Here is a 22,555-nt window from a genome sequence, read left to right on the forward strand (position 1 = left end):
GACACGGCTTTTTTTTAAAATATAGGACACGGGTACGGCGCGGACACGGCAATACCTTTTTTTAGTATATATATATATATTAATGTAATATCATATTAAAAATGACAAACAATAATAAATGAATGACATGATAACTTGTCTAGCTTATAATATAAAATATTTAGTACAACCACAAAAATATAAGCAAATAATCACTTACTACAACATCAAGCATTCAAGCTTCAACTACTATGATTAGCTTTAGAGGTTTGTTTTTGGCCTTCAATATCATCATCATTGAATATCACTGCTTTCAACTCTGGTTCAACAAGAGAAAGATTTGTAATTGTGCAAAAAGAGAGGAGATAAAAATACCTTCATTGCCAAAGAGAAATGAAAACGAGAATATTCGATGAATGGGTATTAAATGCAAGCGTTGATTTGGTCTTGTGGATAGGAAATAAGAAATTTAGTTTAAATCTCGCCAAATATAAGAAATTATATTTTAAAAAAATTATAAAGTATTTAAGATACGCGTGTCCAATTTGTTTTTAATATTTTTTTAATCAGACACATTTTCGGCGTGTCCGACACGTGTCGGAGGAGTGTCGGACGAGTGTCTGTCGGACACTGCACGCCTCTTTGAGGAGAAGTGTCGGTGCATCATAGAATAGGATCAAGTGAGAGTGTGAGGGTGGTGTGACATGCATCATGTTGCTGCAAATTTGGGTTGTGGGTTCTGCTCAAGTTGGACATGTTTAGATATAATAAATAGATTTAATTATATATTTCTAATTTATTGAAAAAGTTTTAAATAACCTAAAAATTAATTTTTGAGAAACCTCTTCAAAATTTTGCTAAACTTGCATAGAGACATAATTCTAGGTGTGTCTCACCTTGTTTGAGGCTTAAGCCTCATGAAGCAAGCACAATACATGTGCCTCACCGCCTTTTTTTTTTGGATTAAAATTGTGTCGTGTCAAGCTTTAACGTGGGTCTATAATTGTATAATTTTAAACCATGCTTGGAAGAGAGGTGCGACACAATGCTCGAGTCCAATAGCTAATCATGGGAGTGCTGCTTGGGGAGAGAAAGGAGGGTGATTGGATGCTGAGTAGTTGAGGACCTGAGGTAAGTACAATGTCAACAGGAAGCAACAGAATGTCTAGCCATTCTACAAATTTGGCATTATATGATAGCTAAGAAATGTTATCCTCCCCTGTTTGAGAAAGATGCATAGTTTCTACATCATAGGGAATCGGTTTAGTTGTAGCCTTGTCCTCCTGAGTATGGTAAGCAGATTCTATTTCGTTGGGTTATAAGAATGAGATGAGGGTCAATGAATTGTGTCATTAGCTAATTCATTGGTGATGTTGATTTCCTCACAACTTAAAAGAGAGTAAAGGGCATCGAGATTGATAGGAGTGAATTTGGTGCAAATGAAAGTTTTGAAAGATTGATATGTATAAGGCAACCCACTAAAGATGTAGGGGATGCTATCTTCAGTATCAACGTGCCGATAACCACAATACTGTTAACAATAGATTTACATTTAGAAAGAAATTGACATAGTACAACGACATTGTGATGACATTGGATCAACAATAACAGCCCTAGGGAAGAAACAAGCTGAAGCTATGCAAAGACCTGCAACAAGAAACTAATTGAAGATTTTAAATTAGAATTTTTATTTTTTATGTTATGATTATTAAATTTAAAATGAGAATTTGACTCTTAATAGGACACAATAGAGAAAAAGGATTCATGTAGCCAAACCCCACATAGTGGGATAAAGGTTTGATATTGTTGTTGTTGTTTTATGTGTGTTATGATTATTGTAAAATACTTATATTTGTAATTTCCATATTTAGACATCAAAATATTAAAATTTTAAATTCAAAATTTGAATTTAAAATTATAACTTTTGAAATTTTGAATTTTAAATTTTTAATTATGGAGGTAATGCTAGATTGAGTTTAAATGAAAATGGTGGGTGAACCAAAAAAAAAAACAATTTCTATGTAGTTATGGTCATACTCCATTTTTAAAAATTAGTAGTTACACTTTTCAAAATGTGTTTGAATTACCTTTGCACCCTTTCACATGAATAGCCCCAACTCTTAATTCCTTTTTTTTATTATCCTTTCATGTAAACCACTAAATATTTTACAATGATCATTTGAATGGATTGACAATGTTTTCGAAAGAAAATTTAGGAGCATATTGCTTTTGAGTGAAGGATGGTAGTTAACACTCCATTAAAGAGGTTTTGTAATATCTTCAAACCTATTCACTTTAGTACGTGATCAATTTATATAATTTAATTATTGTTGTTTCTTGATGCACAACTCTTCGACTAATCTTCATCCACACAACAATACCAATCTCCCACCATTTCCCCATAAAATCCCAATTAAAACCCTATTAGTATCTGACAGTCAAGGGTTGCACCAATAAGACAGACTCGTTCCATTGCACCTTTGAACACCTTAACCCTCTTAGAGAATTGTGAAAAAAATGTAGAATAATGGTAGAAATAAATTTCTATCAACTACAAGTGATTCCACCACCTAACCGTAGCCTCATCCAATAAAGCCCAAGCCAAATTTAGAGTTATTGGCCAAAAAAGGTTTCCACAATACCTAGTCTCATTCCAACCTCTATTAGAACCTCTTAAAAAACATAGAAAAATATAAAACTCCCCAAATTATATCTAGAGATATTAATCTTAATATTCCAACTATTTTTCATCATAGGGATTCCATATATTCACCACACTAAAGCTACAAATTTTCATGAGAGAAGCTCTCAGAATTTAAATAATTTTAATCTTGGCTAAACCCCCCTCAATACACTTATTTTCAAAACCCTACGGAGCCTAAATATCCGTTCTAACGCTCTACGAAAATTTGAAAATATATTTAAAGCAACAACCAGGGTGCTAACCCTAGACTATATCAGATATTGAGTCATAGTATTGGTTTTTATAGAGATACGAGCATCATTCTTCAATTGTATGACCTGAGAGTAGTTTGCAAATTGAAAAAAAAAATGTCAATGGTTGTCCATTTGGCGAAGCAATAGCCAAGGTAAAGGACATAGGGGAATAAAAGAGGTGGTGGTGGACTATAGAGCGATGACATTGGTCAATAAGTATAATATATTGACAATTTGGGAACGCAACAGTTGATGATTATCACTAAAGAATTTGGTGGTGATTATATGCTTGACACCAAACATCAAGATTTTGAAGGAGGCAATATGGTGGTACTCATCGTGAATGGGGTTGGATTGTTCTTTAGAGAGGCAGAGGATGAGTGCTTTATCTGAAAAAGCATTTGGATTTATGAAGAAGCTTTTGGATTACAAGAAAAAGAAAAGAAAGAAAAAGAGAGAAAGATGTCAAGGCATTGCTAAGAAAATGCTTTGATACCATAATGAACTAACAATAATAAGTAGAATAGGTGAATAGAGTAGAGTTGAGAGTCGAAAGTATGTTCATTGATAAAAAATTATGTCAATATAATAACACTGCTTTACAATATTCTCTAGAGGAAGATTCTTCTAAAGCTAAGCTGGAATAAGTTTGTTATATTTTAATGGTCCAGATCCTTAAGACAATTAGAAGCATGCAGCTGTAATGAGCTCGCAAATATAGTGTCTAAGCCATGATTCTTAAAGTCATGTGCTTTGTTGTTGTCGTTATTAGTAAGGAGATGTAGAAACAGAAATGTGAATGGGTAAAGGAATAGCTCGATGATGTTCCTCCTCTATTTCCTAGCTTTTGGACAAAAAAGAAAAGGAACCAAATAGATGCAAGATTTCACTGTGATTTAGTCATCATTTTTCACCCATTAGAAAATCAAATAGAGTGAATCTATATCAGTATCATTTCTTTTCCTTATATCAAAGATTGCACAAAAACAACAACAACAACAACAAAATTTGCTATAATGTGCTGCCATAGAATCTAGAATACTCACCCATCATTTTACCAGAAAAGCTTTTTACTCGAACCTCACTCGTAAAGACTGCCCCCTCCCACTAAAGGTGATTGGGAAGACTTGAGGTAATACATAAAGCCCCTCCTACTCTCAAGTGACAAGAGAGGCTCGAGATAATTGAGACAAAGGTGAAATAAAGGTTGGGGAAAGGAGAAATGTACAATCAAAGTTAGGTTATCAATCAGCACTAACTTTAAAGACTACAGGTTCTACCAGGTCAGAAAAAGGGTTTTGGTTCTCATTTTGATTCCACTCTTTAGAATAAATATACATTTTTTTTTTTTTTAAAGATTGGAATTGATAAGTATTATTAATGAAGGAACATACAAGAACTATAAGACACGCCATAAGCTATTTCAAAATATTAACATGATAAGGTAATAAAACTTCAATTGCATAGCCGTCAGGTGAAGATAATATTGGCATTCAACAATCCACGCTTCATGCTCGGGTTTAAAACAAAAAATAAAGATATACGTAGTGTAAGATAATAACCATAAAAAAAATAAATGACACTCAAAGAATAAATTATGAAGAATAGAATAACAAAAAACAATTAACATTTCTGATTTCTTACATCACCATTGACGATGTCCATACTTGATAAACTGAAATGTACATCCACTCGTGAAATTAAGAGCTACCACATAGATAAGACCCATTTCATCCACGTAGAAAAACAACGCTTGGCAAAATGATCCGGCAAATCAGCCTGTATGCAATGAAATGATATTCGAATCATCAACATCATAATTGAATGAAATAGAACGTCATCCCTAATCTAAGCCTGGCAACAAAAAAAGAGATAGGAAGCTATACAACGGATACAGATCTAAGGATCTCTCTAAAGAACTATTGAAGAGAAGTACAATTTTTTAAATTAACAAAAGATTCTAATTAGTTCATAATTCATATCAAAGATCAATTCGAAGATGACTTAAACCAAAACTGCATAATGCATATAATGCGCCAGATAAGGAAAATTTGCATTTCTTTACTGTAAGACTAGCTTTTTCAATTATGACATGTAGAAAATTCATCCAATGCTACATGTAAGATATGGACTTCAAGAAATCTCATCGAGTTAACAAGGAAAACTACTAATTATTAAGAACAAATAAACTTGGACTTGAGCAATTTTGCAAATTCCCAAATCAAATGCTTATGGAAATCAAAAGCACAAGAACTATGAACCATAAGCATAATCTATGGTGGAATTCATATGTAGAAAGTTGATGAAAGAAGCAAGATAAGTAATAAATGACTGGAAAATTAAAGAAAAAGGAACATACAGCATTCCAGGCACAGGAATAATTGTTGGTAGAGAGCAGCCAACTCCTCCCTCCTGATTTACAATCATGCAAACTGTTCAAAGGTTCAAATTCCAAAAGCTCATCAGCACTTTCATTAGCATGATTCTGTTTCTTTTTCCTCCTCTTCTTTTCTTTCCTTCTCCTATTGTGACTTCGTCTATCAAAATCTTCATCATCAATCTCTGAACCATGTTCTTCTAAAGTTCCATTAGATTGTAACAGATAGAACTTCTCAGCCCTGCGAAAACTTATTCCATTCTCAGAAAACAATAATTCACATGATTGTTGAGTTTTGCATTCCTGTGCCAAATGATACTGAATAACCCAAGACTGAAGCCCAATCAATTTTATTGCTATCTTCTTTTCCATCTCCGTGCATTCTTTTATGAAATACCAGTGATCAGTATCACAAAATTTCAAGGCATTCATCAATAGCTTCTCCAGCTTTTGCTTCTCACTCTCATGCTCTTCATTAGTCATTAGACGTAGAAGCTGTCTTCCATGAGAAATTACAGCATTCAGCAAGATATATTCTTCAACAGATACAGAACCACTGCAAGTTGACAAGAGGTACTCTAGCCAACATGATGGGTGTTTTAATTCCTTGCATTGTGCATCTACATTAATGAATTTACTGATAGAATTAAAAAAAGTTAGCATCCTGGAATCATCCACAACAACAAGTAGATGCTGGCAAAGAAATGAGAATTGCTGATTCATCATAAACTCCTCTACGGCCACCCATACTCCGTCTAAATTTTCTTCATACATCCAGTGAAGAAATGAATCTATAAAATATTTTTGATCAATCTTTAAGATTTCACCATCTTTAACAGATTCGGCAAGTTCATCTGAAGACCAAAAATCTGGCACATACTTAAGAAAGTTCTCTACAGTCTGAAGAACATCCAGATCATGGAAATAATGGGGTTTGGTGGCAACAACTGCTGGAGACTGTCCATGTCTTCCTTTCCACTCAAGCTCCTCCCAGCATGTGTTGCGGTTCATAAAAGCAAACTTGGAGAGTGCTCTGGCTCCTTTTTTATGCCCTGATTCTCCAACAGTGGCAAAGTGATCAAACCATTCCAAAATACGTCTTGGATTCCCTGCAATCCATATATTTTTCTGTTTAAATAGTATTAATTTTAAAACTATGAGGAGATAAGACAAAGCTGGAGTATAATATATGATGCCACGCATGATAATTATATAGAATGAATGCAATAGCGAGTGGGGCAATTCAAATTGGAGATATCTACCTTCAAAAAACTTCTCAAGCATGCAGATCTTCTTTGCAATGATAGAACCAGCTAAGCCTGGCCTATTTTCAAAGATCATCTGCAACAATCGAGCCGCAACATCATGCTTTGACTTCTTGAGTCTCAATAAGTCAATAAACAACTTACATTGCTCACGAAGAGTTATAGAGTGAATGGATGAAATCGTATTGCAAAGCCATAGGCGAGCTTCATATCGATCACCGGAGACCATAGCGGACCATATAACTGATTCAAGTTTTTCCAAAAGTTCTACTCTCTCCTTCACAGCATCTCTGTCTCCGAAGATACCTGAAGGTGGTGGGCCTAAGAACAATCTAACCATCTTATATCCGAGAATTCCTCAACTTCCACTCAAACACTAACAACCATCAACACAGCACCAAACCCAAGGATATAAAGTCAACAAAGATGGAAGAATCTACGAGGCTGTTTGGTGGCAGGGTTTGAATCGGATTTGCGCAGGATTTAACATAAATACTCCCAAACAAAAAAGATGACATCTTTAAGATGCAGTTTGGCAGCCCCTAAATCTTACAGAATCTTACATTTCATTTCTTCCCAGCTTAAATTCGGGATTTAACAAATCCGGACATAGGATAATTAAACTTAATTCCACAAATCTCACAAGCTCTGCCGATCCCGTCGACGCCTTCTCCAGCGTTAGCTCCCGTTGTGAATTCCTTCTCCGCTGTAGTCGAGGGTTTCGGGAAATAGCGGTCGGGTGTTTTTGGTGCAGGCGAGCGTTATGGCGAATGTTCTTTTAATTATTATAATTATTATTCCATTCCATCTTAATATATGGAGTATAATTTTAATAGTAATAAATTTAATAGAGAGATTATGATATTGAATTATCAAGTTATTAATAAGAGTACGTGTTTGACATATCTTGGATCTATTGTTTATTCGGGTATCAATTTTAGATCATGGGTCGGGTTCAAGTTAAATCCAAAACTGACGCACTGTTTGGGTTAACTCGAACCCGACCCGTTTTGGGTACAGATCAATCCGACAATACCCGAATGGCTCGAGGCCGACCTAAAATTGCTAATTTTGAGTCAAAAAAATGGGTCTCCGATTTTCGGGTAAAAACGATTCAATCTCGAGTTCTGGGGTCAAAAATAGATTAATTTTGTGTTTCTGGGTCAACTCAACCCAATTTTTAAAACTAGTTGATTTATTGAATTAGAACCTAACCCGTTTCGGGTGAGGGTTGACCCTCACCGGAAATTTTCAAGTCGGGTTCATGTCGAGTTTTCGGGTCATGTCAAATATTGACACCCCCTATTGTTCACAGTGATAGTGAAATTGATGGGGATATTATCAGTAAAATTCAAGTTGAGTGGTTGGAATGGAGGAATGCATTGGGCTTGTTGTGTGATAGAAAAGTCTCCCTCAAACTTAAGAAAAAAATTTATAAGATGGTGGTGAGACCAACAATGCTTTATGATGCAGAATGCTGGACATTAAAAGAGAAGTATAATCCAAAGTGTTGTAGAGATGAGAATGCTCAGGTGGATTTACCCTTAGAGATAGGATACAAAATGAGCATATACATGAAAATGTTGGAGTAGCTCCAGTAGAAGATAAGATTAGAGAGATTTGCCTTAGATGGTTTGGTCATATAAAATGACGACCTTCCGATGACCCGGCTAGGAAAGTAGAGATATTTGATTTTACTTATATTAAGAAAGATAAAGATAGACCTAAAAAGTCTTGATTATAAAATAATAGAAATGATCTTTCATTATTATATTTAAACAAGTATTTAACTTTTAACATGACATAATAAAAAAAGATTCATATAGTCGATCCCACGTAGGAGACAAAGGCTTAATGTTGTTATTGTTGTAGTCAGGATTAATAAGAAGAAAAACATTAGTGTAAAACATTTGATATAATTTTTGTCAAAATAAGTGTCAAAATATTTAATTTTATTTAATTTTTGCATAATAGTATTCTTAAAGTAAATTTGAGTTTATTCAATTCTACCATATTTTAAAAGTAATAAAATATTAAATTAATCTTAATTAAATAAAAAGATGTCGAATTAAACAATAAATAATATTTGTGATTTAGTTTAATTAAATTGAAATTGTTATGTTTAATTTGTTTCATAAAACTTTTAATAAAAGAATTCTAAAATGGCAGAAGTAAATGGACTTAGGATGAAATGAAAGAACTTTCAAAGGAAAAATATTTTTATAGGTTTCATGAAAACATCTACATAGCTAATTATTAGCATTCTAATTAGAAAACTATGCTTGTGATTGCTATATGAACACTCAAACTTTAGAAGAAGCTTTAACTTTACACTTATGATTGAGAAGCAATAGAAAATATACCCTCTCTACAAAACCTAAGTACTTATCCTATTCAATTTTCATATTCAAGTCTACTACTAAACCATCTAGTTTAACTTCTACTACCTCATCATCCACTAGGGTTCACAAAGCTCAAAATTTTATCTAAAAAATCAAATCACAAGAGAACCAACAATATTATTTATTTTAAATGTCATAAACAGAATCATATGCAAAACTAGAGCAAAATACAAAAATTCTATTTTAAGAAGAGCATAGACCCTTGACTAAATGAGAAAATTTTGGATTATGACCCTATTTAAAAAAGAGAAGGTGATTATGATGATACACACTCATGACTGTTTTGAGACGTTTTTCAATGGATAAATTAAATTAAGAAGACTGATGTTGACAAGATACTTTTCAAATGATAGCCAATCGTAATATGAAGAGATACAAAATTGTTGTTGGTGGTGGGAGTGTAATGAATGTTATGTATGCTAATGCTCTTAGTTAAACATGCCAAAATCATGAATCTCACCTTGAGCCATTTTAGATTAGTTAGGTTAATCACACTTCTCTACTTATGAATTCTAGATGATTTGTTCCAATTGATAAAGCACTTATGAGAATCAAATATAATGGGATGTTCAACCCATAAATATAGCCTGTATCATATCAGGTAAACCCTAGCTTTATGATTGAGATGTTATTCACTATGATCAATAAAATACTTGTTCATTCGAAATTAATAATAAGACCATAAAGCTACTCCCTATCAAGCCATAAGAAAAAAAAAATGCTACATTTCCTCCCTATAAAAACAACTTCCGACCTTAAACCTATGACTGCCCAAAAAGATAGCTAAACTTCAGCTCAAAATAACTTTCTCACCCTCAGCCTAAAAACCCTTCCCTACTAACTTAACTTCTCCTATTAGGATCCATTGTTTAAAATTACACAAGATGAGGTTCGTCTCAGCACATTTCCAATGAAAAAATGCCTTGAGGCCTACGCCTCAACCTTTTTTTTTTTGTGAGGCGTGAGGCTTAGTTTGAATGAGATGCGCATTGACGCGCACCTCACCCTGCTGGCATGAGGCGTACCTATGCTAATTATGATATAATTAATATAATTATGATTGATAAAAAAAGATCTTCCATAAAAATAATAATATTCCAAACAATCAACATATGTATAGATTGAAAATATAGGAACTTTACATGTATGTACAAGATATAATTGTGTGTATTTATATATCTAATATCTAAAAATAATATTTACTAAGAGAAAGAAAACTTTAACATTCAAATAACATCAAAATATATACATGAAAATATATTTTTTTAGCTTGAAAAAATTAATATTAGTAATGCTTTAATGTGATTTAAAGATTTATATAGTATATGAATAAATATTAAATTTTATGTATTAAATATATAAATACATAAAAGTTTATGGCATGCATGTCAATTTCCAAAATTAATTTTAATAATAAGTATTATTTATATAAAAAATATATTAACCTAGGGTCTAAGCATATATACAGTTCAAAATATCCACAAAAGCAACACATGGCTATATGTAATTTCTTACTTTATTTCCATATATTTTGGTAACTTAAAATTATAAATGTTATTTCTATTTAAATAAGGTAATTTTACTTTTAAAAAAACTAAAATTAATAATTAATTACAAAATATTAATTTAAGCAAATTATTATCATTTGTTAATTAATTGGATTAAGAAAAACTTGTGAATATATTCGTTTATTATTGTATAATGATGGAGCTATTATTATGTCACGTATAATTAATTTCCTGTCAAATGCTATCTCTTAATACAACTAATTTTTCAAATAATATAACTTAATTATTGAAGTGTATGATGCAACCATGAGAAGATGAATTGATGCTTCTTAAAAAATTACATAGATTTGTAAAAATCTAAATGAGGGAGAAATTATGTTTTTTATTTATAAGAAAGTAAGATTATTTAAGAAAATTATGGTAGAAATGTTGCGTCTTGGAATATTCATGGCGGTAGAGAAGTATAAAATTTAATGTCTTAGCGTTGTATGAAGATCCAACACACAAACAGATGAAAGTGTGGGTGTAGTATTTATAAGAGACACCAAGATTTTTACGTGGAAAACCCTGAAAGAGGAAAAACTACGGGGCTTGACCCAGTTTGAATTAATGAATCCACTATATTTGCAGTCAATTACAAATGAGGCCCTTCCTTGAGAGAATGTCTTGGCTTGATGTAATAAATATACATCATATAACATGCATTATATGATGGGACTTGAAAGAATCAATATTGATCATATGTTTGTTTGGCATGTAGAATAATAACCGGAGGGCAATGGAGGTCGGAAAGACCATTGCCTGGCGATGGAGGTTGGAAGGATCATAGTCGGCAGGTGACAGAGGTCGGAAGGACCGTTGTTTGGCAACGAAGGTCAGATGGACCGTAGTCGGTGGGCGACAGAGGTCAGTAGTACCGTAGTCGGCGGGCGATGGAGGTATGAAAGATCGTTGTATGGCGAAGGAGGTCAGAAGGACCGTTGACGGGTGAAAGTCCGACGTCATGCAGAAATCTGATGATGGGCGAAAGTCTCGCGTCAGGTAGAAGTTCGACGAAAGTCCGACGATGAGTAGAAGTATGATGACGGGGGGAAGTCTGGTGTCAAGCAGAATCCCAACAACGGGTGGAAGGCTGGCGTCGGGCAGAAATCTAGTGGTGGGTGGAAGTCTGGCCTTGGGTAGAAGTCTGACGAACATTCGATGAATCGCAAAAGTTCAGAAACGGACGAAAGTTCAGCATTGGCTAGAAGTCTGAAGAAAGTCCGATGATGGGTGGAAGTTCGGTGTCTGGTAGAAGTCTGACGAAAGTTCGGAGATGGGAAGAAGTCCGAAGATGGGCGGAGGTCCGGCATCATGTAGAAGTCCGACGACGAGAGGAAGTCCTACGTCGGGTAGAATTTTTGTGACAGGCGAAAGTCCAACATTGGGTAGAATTCCGGTAATGGACAGAAGTCATACGAAGGGCGGTAGTTCGGTGTCGAGTAGAAATACGGTGATGGGTAGAAGTCTGGCGTTGGGTAGAAATCTGACGACAATCCAAAGTTTGGCGTCATTTAGTAGCCGAGTAGAAATCCAGTGTCAATTAGTAGCCAGGCAAAAATTCAGCATTTGTTGGTAGCCGGTAGAAAATCGGCGATAGTCAGTGGTCGAGATGAAGTCCGACGGTGGTCGAGGAGGAGTCTAGGACAAGAGAACTATTCTTCCTCTTTCTTCTCTTCTTGCTTGGGTCCGTTCTTCCTCCTCCTTCAGAGACTCTTTACATGAGAAATAAGATGTCTATTTATAGTTTTCTGATTGTGGCATAATCAGTAAATGGAAGGGAGATCAAGGATAATTTTGTGAGTGGTTTGAATTAAAGGTCAGATGTGGATTCCCACGATCATGGATAGTTTACTATGCATTTGAATGTCTTAATGTTATCAGAATTCGGCAATCTTGGACTCATTGGATTCATCTTGTCAAGCCCCTCGATCCGATTATAAGCATGTCACATTTGGAAACGGTTTGGCAATCTATATTATGGTTTTAACCTTCCAAATGCGCTTTAGGCCTTTGATTTGAACCCATTTGGGCTTGAATTGAGTTGAATTTGATGTCATTGGATTCATATTTTTAAGACGTTAAGTTTGACTATAAGTTTGCTAAAATTGGAGTTCAGATTATCCCATATTTAATTTTTGAAGTTTCCAACTTGATTTTGCCTCGAGATTGTGTCCAAACAACATAATTTTTTGATGATATATCACAAAAGTAAAAATCAGCAAGAGAGAGCAATAATTTTTTTTTTCCAAGATTCAACCCCTGCCTATATCATCGAATGAGCATCTACTGCAAAGGATTTCACTATAATTTTACTACCTCAAGATCCGTTCGTTCTAGAAATGCCCTTACAGTTTTAAGCTCTTCCTTTGAGCAACACAAAAACTAAGTTTATAAAAATATTACTGGTTGTTTACAAAGCTTCTGTATAAAAAACTCTAAAATTCTACCATTTGATCTTAAAACTTAAAAGGTACCTCAAAGAAAACTAAAACTTGAGAATTTTAAGAGCAAGCTTACAAACTTGACAATCACCATCGTACAGCTAGGGATAAAACAGCTCGTAGTTTTAAAATGAGTAAAAACAATATATATTTCTTTATTTGGAGTTATTTTGTATCGATAATGCTCACTTGACAATCACAAAGACTCGAATCCAAGACCTCTTAGTTGAAAGTCTAAGCTCTAAACCAATAGGCTAAGATGAGAACACACCATCAATCTCTTGAATTTGCAGCTAAGGCGAGCTCGATTCAAAAGCTGGAATTTTTTTCTTTTCCTTTGGTGTGTTTATTAGGTAGCCAATGGGCTAGGGTAATGATTTTTTGGCTTAGAGTAGAAAAAGGTGGTCTTTTTATTATCCTTCAAGGCCACGAGGAATTATTATGTGAAGAGTCCAGACATAGCTCTACATCTTAACTCCAACTAAATCGCGATGCGTGAATATTTAATATGGATTATGTATTTTATTTTTCTCTTGCCAGCCCGACCGATCCAGCCAAGAGGTTTCCAATTCGAAATTTTGGCTTAAAGTTTGTGCTCCTTTTTTAAATGAAAATATCCACGAAAGCTCTATAATATTTAGGATTTTAGCTCAATAAACTTTTATACCTACTGAGAAATAAAAAATGAAGAAAAACTGATGAAGATAAAAACTAATTTTGAAGAGGACGTTGTATTCTTCAAGCATATGATATGCTCAAAGGACGCAAAGTCCAAAAGACGGTATACAAATGTCGAGGAAGAGGAATACTTGAAGTTGAAAAAATTGCAGCCTATAGGAATGACATCTTTTTTTCAGTACATGCACTTTGTATTCACATTGATTCATAATAAAGAGTTGGTATTGTATTGTTTGATTAATTTTTTCTGTAAATAACAACAACAACAACAACATCAAGCCTTTATCCCACTACGTGGGGTCAGCTACATGAATCATTTTTCTATAAATAACAAAATTTGTAAAATAACATTTGTTTTTATAAGTAATTTTTGTATTAATATTTTATTCTTATTGCATTCTCCATTCAATAATAAAAATGTATCTGCTCACAATTATTCCTTACAAGTTAAATTAAACTTGCACATTTGATACAGTAAAAGTACAATTGATACGCAGTAAATATACAATAAATATACAGTAAACACTCTCTTTCATTGTTCAAGAATCTCAATTTTATCTTTCATTTTATTCATTTATGCTTCTCGCCCTATTCTATATTTGGTATTAAATTATGTTTGCTTTCTTGAAATTATATATATCCATAAATCTAAATAAGCTGTCAAGATAACATCACTGGGTATTTACTATATATTGATAGAGTATTGAATGTGCATTCAGAACAGAATTTGTAAGGAACAATTTTTTTAAAAATAAATTTTCAAGATAACTTTACTGTGTATTTACTGTGGCATTCAAAACTGAAGTTATAAGGAACAATTTTTTTGATAAAATGTCAAGATAACATAATTGTGTATTTACTGCGTATTAGTTGTGTATTTACTATGTATTTAAGAATGCAGTATTATATTATTGAAATCACGATCTACAAAATATAAACAAACACAAAAGATTTATATGGAAAACCCAAATCTGGGTTTTTTTTCAAACATAAAGAGAAAAATAAATCAAGATCTACAAAACACAAAAGAACATAAAAGATTTATATGGAATACCCAAATCTGAGTTTTTTTCGTAGGGTAGAGGGAGAACAGCTACACTATAGAGAGAAGGGGAAGTACAAATGGATTACAAATAATAAACCCTTTACAACATATATATTTAAAAGACACAATTAGGGTACTAAAAAACAAGCGAAACTTTAACATTACAGTTACAACCAAAATTTGTTTGGAGGGCGATGCCTCCGGAAACCTTAGTAGGGGCATTGCCACCTTGGACCCCTGCGAGGGGGCGCTGCCCCTTAGACCACCTATATATCTACGAAGTGTACAGAAAAAAGGTATCATTCCTTCAAGCAACAATTTTTTCAACTTCAAGTCTTTCTCTTCTCATATGTTTGCATACCGCCTTTCGGACTCCACATCCTATGGGCATATCATCTACTTGAAGAATACAACGTCCTCATCCAAAACTAGTTTTCACTTCATTCGCTTTTTCTCGTTTTTTCTTTCTTAACATGTATTAAAAGTTTATTGAGCTAAAATCCTAAATATTGAGGAGCTTTCGTGGGTATTTTCATTTAAAAAAGTAATGTAAACCTTAAACCCTAAATTTGAATTGAAAACCTTTGAGCTAGGTCAGTCGGGCTGGCAAGAGAAAAACAAAATACAATATCCATATTGAATATTCACGTGTCCAATCCATGTGTCGTGATTTAATTGGAGTCCGGACGCAGAGCTACGTCTAGAATCCACATGTAATAATTTCTCCAAGGGTTTGGGGTTTCTCTTTCCAATGACAAATAAAGAGATGATAGTGGAATCTTGGATTGAAGGGCTGAGGCATGTGCATAATTTTTAGTAGGTACAATTTTATTTTTCACCCCATTTTTTACTACATCATCACTTATTATTACTTATATTTTCATTACTTGTGTTCAAAGGATGAACATATGATTGATGATGATTTTGCTTCTTACATAAATATTTAGATTTATTTTTAGTTGGTAAAAACCATATTATGTGATCTGGTCAAACAATATTGCTAGTTATTTATCTTTGATACTGCCTTGGTATTTACTTGTGACCTAGTTTACCCTTTTATTTCAATTGTTTAAACATTTTAAAATTTTCTCATTGATTTTAAATTTTAGTACTTTATATCTCACATGTTAGTTAAAAAAAAATAATAATTCAACCCCTCTTAGGTATTATAGTTCAATTCCTAAGTTATAAAAATGAGCTGGTAAGATATTTGGATTGCTATTAAGCTAAAATATATATCTTGCCCAAGTTATAGAAAGAGAATAATTTTCAATTAAATGATAACATCAAAGTCATGCAGTTAATTTTAATAATATACAAGGTGGAGAACCTTTACTTGTACCTCATTCAGCAAAAAAAAAAAAAACCTTAATAAAAGTATAAATATTTTTTTAAAATTAAAAATATAAAGAGATATTTGAAAGCATCACAGAACATTAGTCCAAGTAGTTTCTATATCAATACAAAAATAAAACTATAAACTATCTATTCATATGTTAAATGGGAAAGGTGCTATTACCTATTACATTAAATTAATGCATGCAATGAATCGCAGTATAGTGAAGAGTCAGCTCATATAATTATATAGGCTATTGAGCTAGCTTATATCAAAGGATCCATTCAACCTAAGGTCTATCACCTTAATACTATAGTTTTAAAGTTGAATATCTAAATACATTTAATAATAATGAATTGAAAGAGCTTGAAATAAATAAATATTTATTAATAATTTTAAAAATATGTGTATTAAAAAGTTTTCAAAAGCTTTGACCTTATGTATGTGATGGGGGCAGTGGAGAGAATTTTTGAATTGTATAAAAATATAGGGCTATATCATCCTTAAATAATGCTTAAGTTTTCTTTGATATAAAAATAATAAAACTCCACTTAATATATGCAAGAATACATGCCGAATCAAGTACTAAAATGATAAAGTAGAGTATCAAATCCATCAGGACGTATGTTTACTTGTAACAAACTACTACCATGTAGTTTAATTGCAATAATTATCCTAATGAAATACAAATAATATTTATGGAGATTCTATCGCTGAATAAAATAGTAAAAATATTAGATACAATATTTAATAAAGTTTTTTTTGGATTGATGAGCATAAATTTTATATCTATGCGAATGTGACACTTAATTATATATATGATTCATAGTATATGCATACTAAGATCTCTATCGAGCTTATATAAGTGAAATGATATTTTATGACCTCCTATAATTATAGTATTTCATTAAGACAGAATATTTTACATCCTATGTCTAGACATACAAACATCATATCTCAATATTCCTAATTCTAGCATTGCTCTGTTGAGGCTATACATCACACTATATTTTAACTATATATATGACCACAATATGCATTAAATTAATATCATTTAACATTTATAGAATAAGAGTCTTCATTAATATTTAACACACACTTTACATCATCAATCCAAAATAAGAGAATTAGCCAAACATAGAATAAATGACAAGCAAACTCATTTTTATTAGACTCGTGAAAGAATAAAAATATATGATAGTGATATCACCATAAAGGATCAAAGTATATCCTCTACACTAAAAGTTCGAGTCGGTTGTTAGACCTTATTGAACTGTCACAAAGCTAACAAAGAGAGAGGTGAATTGGTAATTTTAAAAATTTCTTGGATTTTCAAATTCCATTTTTAGAAAGTTTAAACAATAATCCTGAAATATGTAGTTGTGTAATAAACTGATTATCAAGTCATGAGCCCCATCTCTACAACCGGCCCCTCTCTCTCTTCCCCTTGGTTCAGCCCCATCCTCTTTTTACAAAGAACCGATCCAGGTTGGATTGATTCAGCCGGCCTTAGGGATGGCTTAGCATTACCCCCTCCCGAAGACTCACCTTGTCCTTAAGGTGAAATGAAGGAAATTAATCTTTCGATCACCCTCTCATAAGGCTCCCAAGTGGCATCGAAATCGGGCAGGTCTCTCCATCTAATAAGTACTTTTATATTCCCCTCTTTATCTGATCTTATCCCTCTCAACTATTATGGTACTAATATCACTTCCAACTCCTCTGTTAGTGTAGCTGGCAATTCCATATTAACTGCATGCTCCCCTAGAGCTCTCCTTAACTGGGACACATGGAAGACATGGTGTATGGTGGCGTATGGAGGTAACTTCAAATGGTATGCCACTATTTTGATCTTGTCCAAAATCTCGTAGGGCCGAAGACCTTAGGGCCAATTTCTCGTTTCGTATGTTGGCCATTGTCCTTTACCTGTAAGGTAGCAGTTTTAAGAACACTTTCTCTCCCACTTCAAACTGTATGTCGCTCCTATGTGTATATGTCTGCTTCTTCATGATTTTTTGTTCTCTCTTCAGATGCTTCTTCAACTCTTCCAAAAACTTATCCTTTTCCTCCAAGTACTGCTCTACTGAGGAAACTAGTGGGCTCTCTTTCCCAAAGTGCACCAAGTGGGATGAGTCTATTCCTTACAGCACTTTAAAGGGGATAATCTAAGAAGCAGAATGGTATGATATATTGTACCAATACTCGAACCATGCTAACCATTTTTCCCACCTCCTCGGTGTTTCAGAAGAAAAACACCTCAAGTAACTTTCCAAACTCTGATTTATTATCTCTATTTGCCCATCCTTCTAAAGATGGTAGGCGGTGCTTCTCTTGACAAATAATATCTTAATATTCCTAATTCTGATATTGCTCTGTTGAGGCTATACATCACACTATATTTTAACTATAAATATGACCGCAATGTGCATTAAATTAATATCATTTAACATTTATAGAATAAGAGTCTTCATTACTATTTAACACACACTTTACATTATCAATCCAAAATAAGAAAATTGGCCAGCCATAGAATAAATGACAAGCAAACTCTTTTTTATTAGACTCGTGAAAGAATAAAAATATATGAGAGTGATATCACCATAAAGGATCAAAATATATCCTCTACACTGAAAGTTCGAGTAGGTTGTTAGACCTTATTGAACTGTCACAAAGCTAACCAAAAGAGAAGTTAATTAGTAATTTTAAAATTTTCTTGGATTTTCAAAAATAATTTTTTAGAAAGGTTTAAATAATAATCCTCAAATATGTTGTTGTGTAATAAACTAATTATCAAGTCGTGGGCCCCATCTCTCCAACCGGCCCCTCTCTCTCTTCCCCTTAGTTCAGCCCCATCCTCTTGTTATAAAGAATCGATCTAGGTTGGACGAGTTCAGCTTGCTCTAGAGCTGGCCTAACATTACCCCACACCCAAAGACTCAATTTTTCCTCAAGGTGAAATGAAGGAAATTGATCTATAGGGCTCCCAAGTGGCATCGAAATCGGACAGTTCTCTCTATCTAATAAGTACTTTTTTATTTCCCTCTTTATCCGATCTTACCCCTCTCAACTATAGTGGTACTAATATCACTTCCAACTCCTCTATCAGTGTAGCTGGCAACTCCGTATTAATTGCATGCCCCCTAGTGCTCTCCTCGACTGGGACACATGGAAGACTGGGTGTATGGTAGCGCATCGGGGTAACTTCAAACGGTATGCCACTGTTTTGATCTTGTCCAAAATCTCTTAGGGGCCGAAGTACCATAGGGCCAATTTCTTGTTCCTCATGTTGGCCACTATCCTTTGCCTATAAGGTCGCAGTTTTAAGAATAGTTTCTTCCCCACTTTACACTAAATGTCTCTCATAAGTTTCCAAACTCTGATTTATTATCTCTCTTTGCCCGTCCTTATGAAGATGGTAGGCGATGCTTCTCTTGACAATAGTTCCCTATAACCTGAACAACTCCCTCCAAAATTGACTGAAGAACACTTTGTTTCTATTAGACAATATTGACTCTAGAATCCCATGTAGTCTAACCACCTCATTGATGAATGCGATTGCCACTATCACTAAGATTTAGGGGTGTTGTAAAGCAGTGAAATGTGCATACTTATTCAAACCTATCAACAACCACCATAGTAATTATGAACATCTCTGATCGTGGTAGGCCATCTATAAAATCCATGGATACTTCCTCTCATTCTCTTTTGGAAGTGATAATGGTTGTAGTAACCCACCTGGAGCCATAGCCATATACTTGTTTCTAGCTCTGACACATAGCACACCTCTCCACCATCTCCTCCAATTCCTTATGCATTCCCTTCCAGTATAATTCAACAACAAGTCTCATGTTTGTCTTTTCTACTCTGGAATGGCTTCCAATTGCACTCCCATGGAACTCTTGCAATAGATGGGGAATATGAATGGAGGTTCGTGGCATCATAAACCTCCCATGATGTAAGAGTTTCTCCCCCTCAATATAGTAACCCTACTATTATCTTTCATCAAATCCTACATGGTCTTTCTCAACTCTTCATTATGCATGCTTCATCTTTGATGCACCCAGTCAATCATCAGTGGTACTGAAACAAAGTACTTAGTATATCTTTCACCCTCAAATAGGTGTTTAGAAATAACATTTGGTCTCCAATAAGTTTCATCAATATTCAGTAAATAAGATTATTTTTAGCATTGCACACATTATTCCAATTACCCCCAGTAGAATTGCTAGAAAAAATCACGTGATGCCTAAATCAAGGCAAGAAACTCATGAATATAATATTTCTAAAATCAACCAGCAAAATTTTATTAAAAAGAATGTGCCCTTTTTAATTAGGCATAGGCTCCTCCGAGGATTTTTTATATATATATAAAAAATTCAAATATGAGGACTTCATGTAATATATGAGAATATGCTTTGTTAGAAAGTAAATTACTTTGGCACACCATAAGCAGGCTATGCAAATTAAAGAGGTTCTATGAAGGACTTAGTTTCTTTCCATCACACACCATAAATAAAATAAAAGTTTTATATGGTTATATAGATCTTCTACATTCATTAAGTATATAAAATAAATAATTAGGCTATTTGCAAGCTGCTTCTCCTCAAACGAGCTTCCATAACTTCTTCCTTCAGCTTGCGACTCTGCAAGACAAAAAAATAATAATAAAAAACATTTAATTATTAAAACTATTGATATGGTTTTAATTAAAATTAAGTACTTGCATTATGCATCTAATTAATTATAGCAGAAGCATGCATTCCTAAAAGGAATTAAAAAAAAAAAAGATTAAAACTAAGTTGATAATTACCAGAGCTCGAGTTCATGATCATGGCGAAGGCCACTCCCTTGCAGATTAGGCTTGGTCTCTTGCAACTTAAACGAATGCATCTGTGGGCCCAGTTGAAGAAAACTTGTAGAATCATAGAGAATTTGATCAAACCGCTCAAGAAGATTCATCTCCTTTACCTTAGGCCAGTCATGTTTTCACCAGTAAACTGCTTAATTCTCATCTGAAGCTCATCGATTTCTTGCCTTATTTTCACCATCTCACTATGGAGTTGCTACAGATTTGAAATAAACTTGGAATTATATAATATAATATAATTAACAAAATTGAATGAAATTGTAACCAGATGTTCTGTCAGTTTAGAAATTAATATTCCTTTGCTTAATGGTTAGTATTATAATTAATATCAACACTAATAATAATAATCTCTATATTAATTAAGCATTAGAGTAGAACTTTTATTTTTAGCTCAGCTCATTGAAAAATATAAGACTGAGAAGTCATACCTGCTGGTGGTTAAGGTCCTCCAAGTTGATGTTGGTAGTTTTACCATATTTATTAATGATCTCTTCCATGCTGCAGTTAATAATAAAATTAATTTTAATATGAGTACAAACCATTCAAAACGACTAGAATTATGTATTGTAATTAGTTTGATCATTTATACCTTAGAACTAAAGTTGAATTTTAAATTAAAATGTTATATATAGATATAATGATCACAAACCTTGCGCTCGGACTGTGGTATTCGTAGAGCTTTCCACTGCTAGAGAAGATAATAAGGCCGATCTCCGCATCAGTGAGAATGGTGAGCTCATTTGCCTTTGTCAGAAGCTCTCCTTTCCTCTTAAAGAACGTGAAATGCCTATTGTCAGCGTTATCAATCCTCTTTATCTCAGTCTTCCCTTTCCTCATTCTAGTTAGCTACTGCGAACAATTCAAACGGAAAGCTATATATCCTCTTTTAACAGCAATAGCTTTAAGGACTTCAGCAGCAATTGAATGGAAGAAAAAAACTATTTAGAATAATTAGATCACCACAATTTATATGTACCAAACTCAACAGGACTCATAAGTAGATAATTTTGTTTAAAAGCATCTGAATTATATCGTTGGTACCTACAAAAACTAAGGAAAGATGAGCATATCTTACTTCTTCCTTGCTTAGCTTGGTTGAAGAAGCTAGGACGCAGTAGCCTGAGATAGTTGAGCTGAAGAACCCGAGAGACATATGCAATATCTAGCCTTGGAAATATTGGTGGAAGAGTATATATGCAATATCTTATTTCTTATTTTAGCTTTACGCACTAGCTTGGAGAAAAATAAAAGGAATGTTATTTTGGGCTTGTGTTTGGTAAGGAATGCTTTGATCACTGGATAAACGGGACAACTAACTAGACTTTTTGTTGAAAGAAACAAAAGAGAAAGAAAGGTTGAAGGAAAGGTGATGGTGACGAAGAGTAGGGTTGTTAATATTTGACATGATCTTAAAATTAGACTCAAGAATATTCTTTATAAAAAGGATATTATAATAATAAATACTATATATTTTTAATAAATAAGAAGTATATATATGAGATAAATTTAATATGGTAATATAATAACTATTAACATCCCTTCATAAATTTATGATGACACAATGAACTAATATTGTTGATATGAGCCAATAATTGACTTTAGAACAAGATATTGTTAGAAATTTGAGAACAACTGTTAGATTGGCACTCAATCAATCATTACAAAGATCGAAGGTTAC

General features: G+C 33.4%; 2 protein-coding genes across 5 annotated transcripts in view; both read right to left on the minus strand.

The window, feature by feature from the left end:
- LOC110095261 overlaps positions 1 to 7,328 on the minus strand; it is a 16,372-nt gene extending 9,044 nt beyond the window's left edge. For 2 of the 4 annotated variants that reach the window (XR_002302949.2, XR_003700083.1), the window contains exons 1-3: positions 6,556 to 7,328; positions 5,276 to 6,402; positions 4,561 to 4,695 (exon numbers count right to left, since the gene is read on the minus strand). Coding sequence is in view for 2 of the 4 variants with exons in the window: in XM_020820714.2 (XP_020676373.1) it covers positions 4,624 to 4,695; positions 5,276 to 6,402; positions 6,556 to 6,898 (1,542 nt within the window). In the remaining 2 variants the exon portion in view is untranslated. Of the gene's footprint in view, positions 1 to 4,361; positions 4,696 to 5,275; positions 6,403 to 6,555 lie in introns of those variants that run through there. The other 2 variants (XM_020820715.2, XM_020820714.2) reach the window with 2 other exon arrangements.
- A 13,415-nt stretch (positions 7,329 to 20,743) lies between these two features.
- Positions 20,744 to 21,714, minus strand: LOC110095259 (MADS-box transcription factor 29-like). The gene is made up of 5 exons (XM_028693027.1): positions 21,527 to 21,714; positions 21,306 to 21,375; positions 20,979 to 21,073; positions 20,821 to 20,900; positions 20,744 to 20,772 (listed from the first exon to the last, which is right to left on the minus strand). Exons 1-5 carry the CDS (start codon positions 21,712 to 21,714, stop codon positions 20,744 to 20,746), a joined length of 462 nt encoding a protein of 153 aa, XP_028548860.1.
- Positions 21,715 to 22,555: the final 841 nt, after the last annotated feature.

The sequence above is a fragment of the Dendrobium catenatum genome, unplaced genomic scaffold (assembly GCF_001605985.2).
Source record: "Dendrobium catenatum unplaced genomic scaffold, ASM160598v2 fragScaff_scaffold_218, whole genome shotgun sequence".
NCBI classification, from domain to species: Eukaryota; Viridiplantae; Streptophyta; class Magnoliopsida; order Asparagales; family Orchidaceae; genus Dendrobium; species Dendrobium catenatum.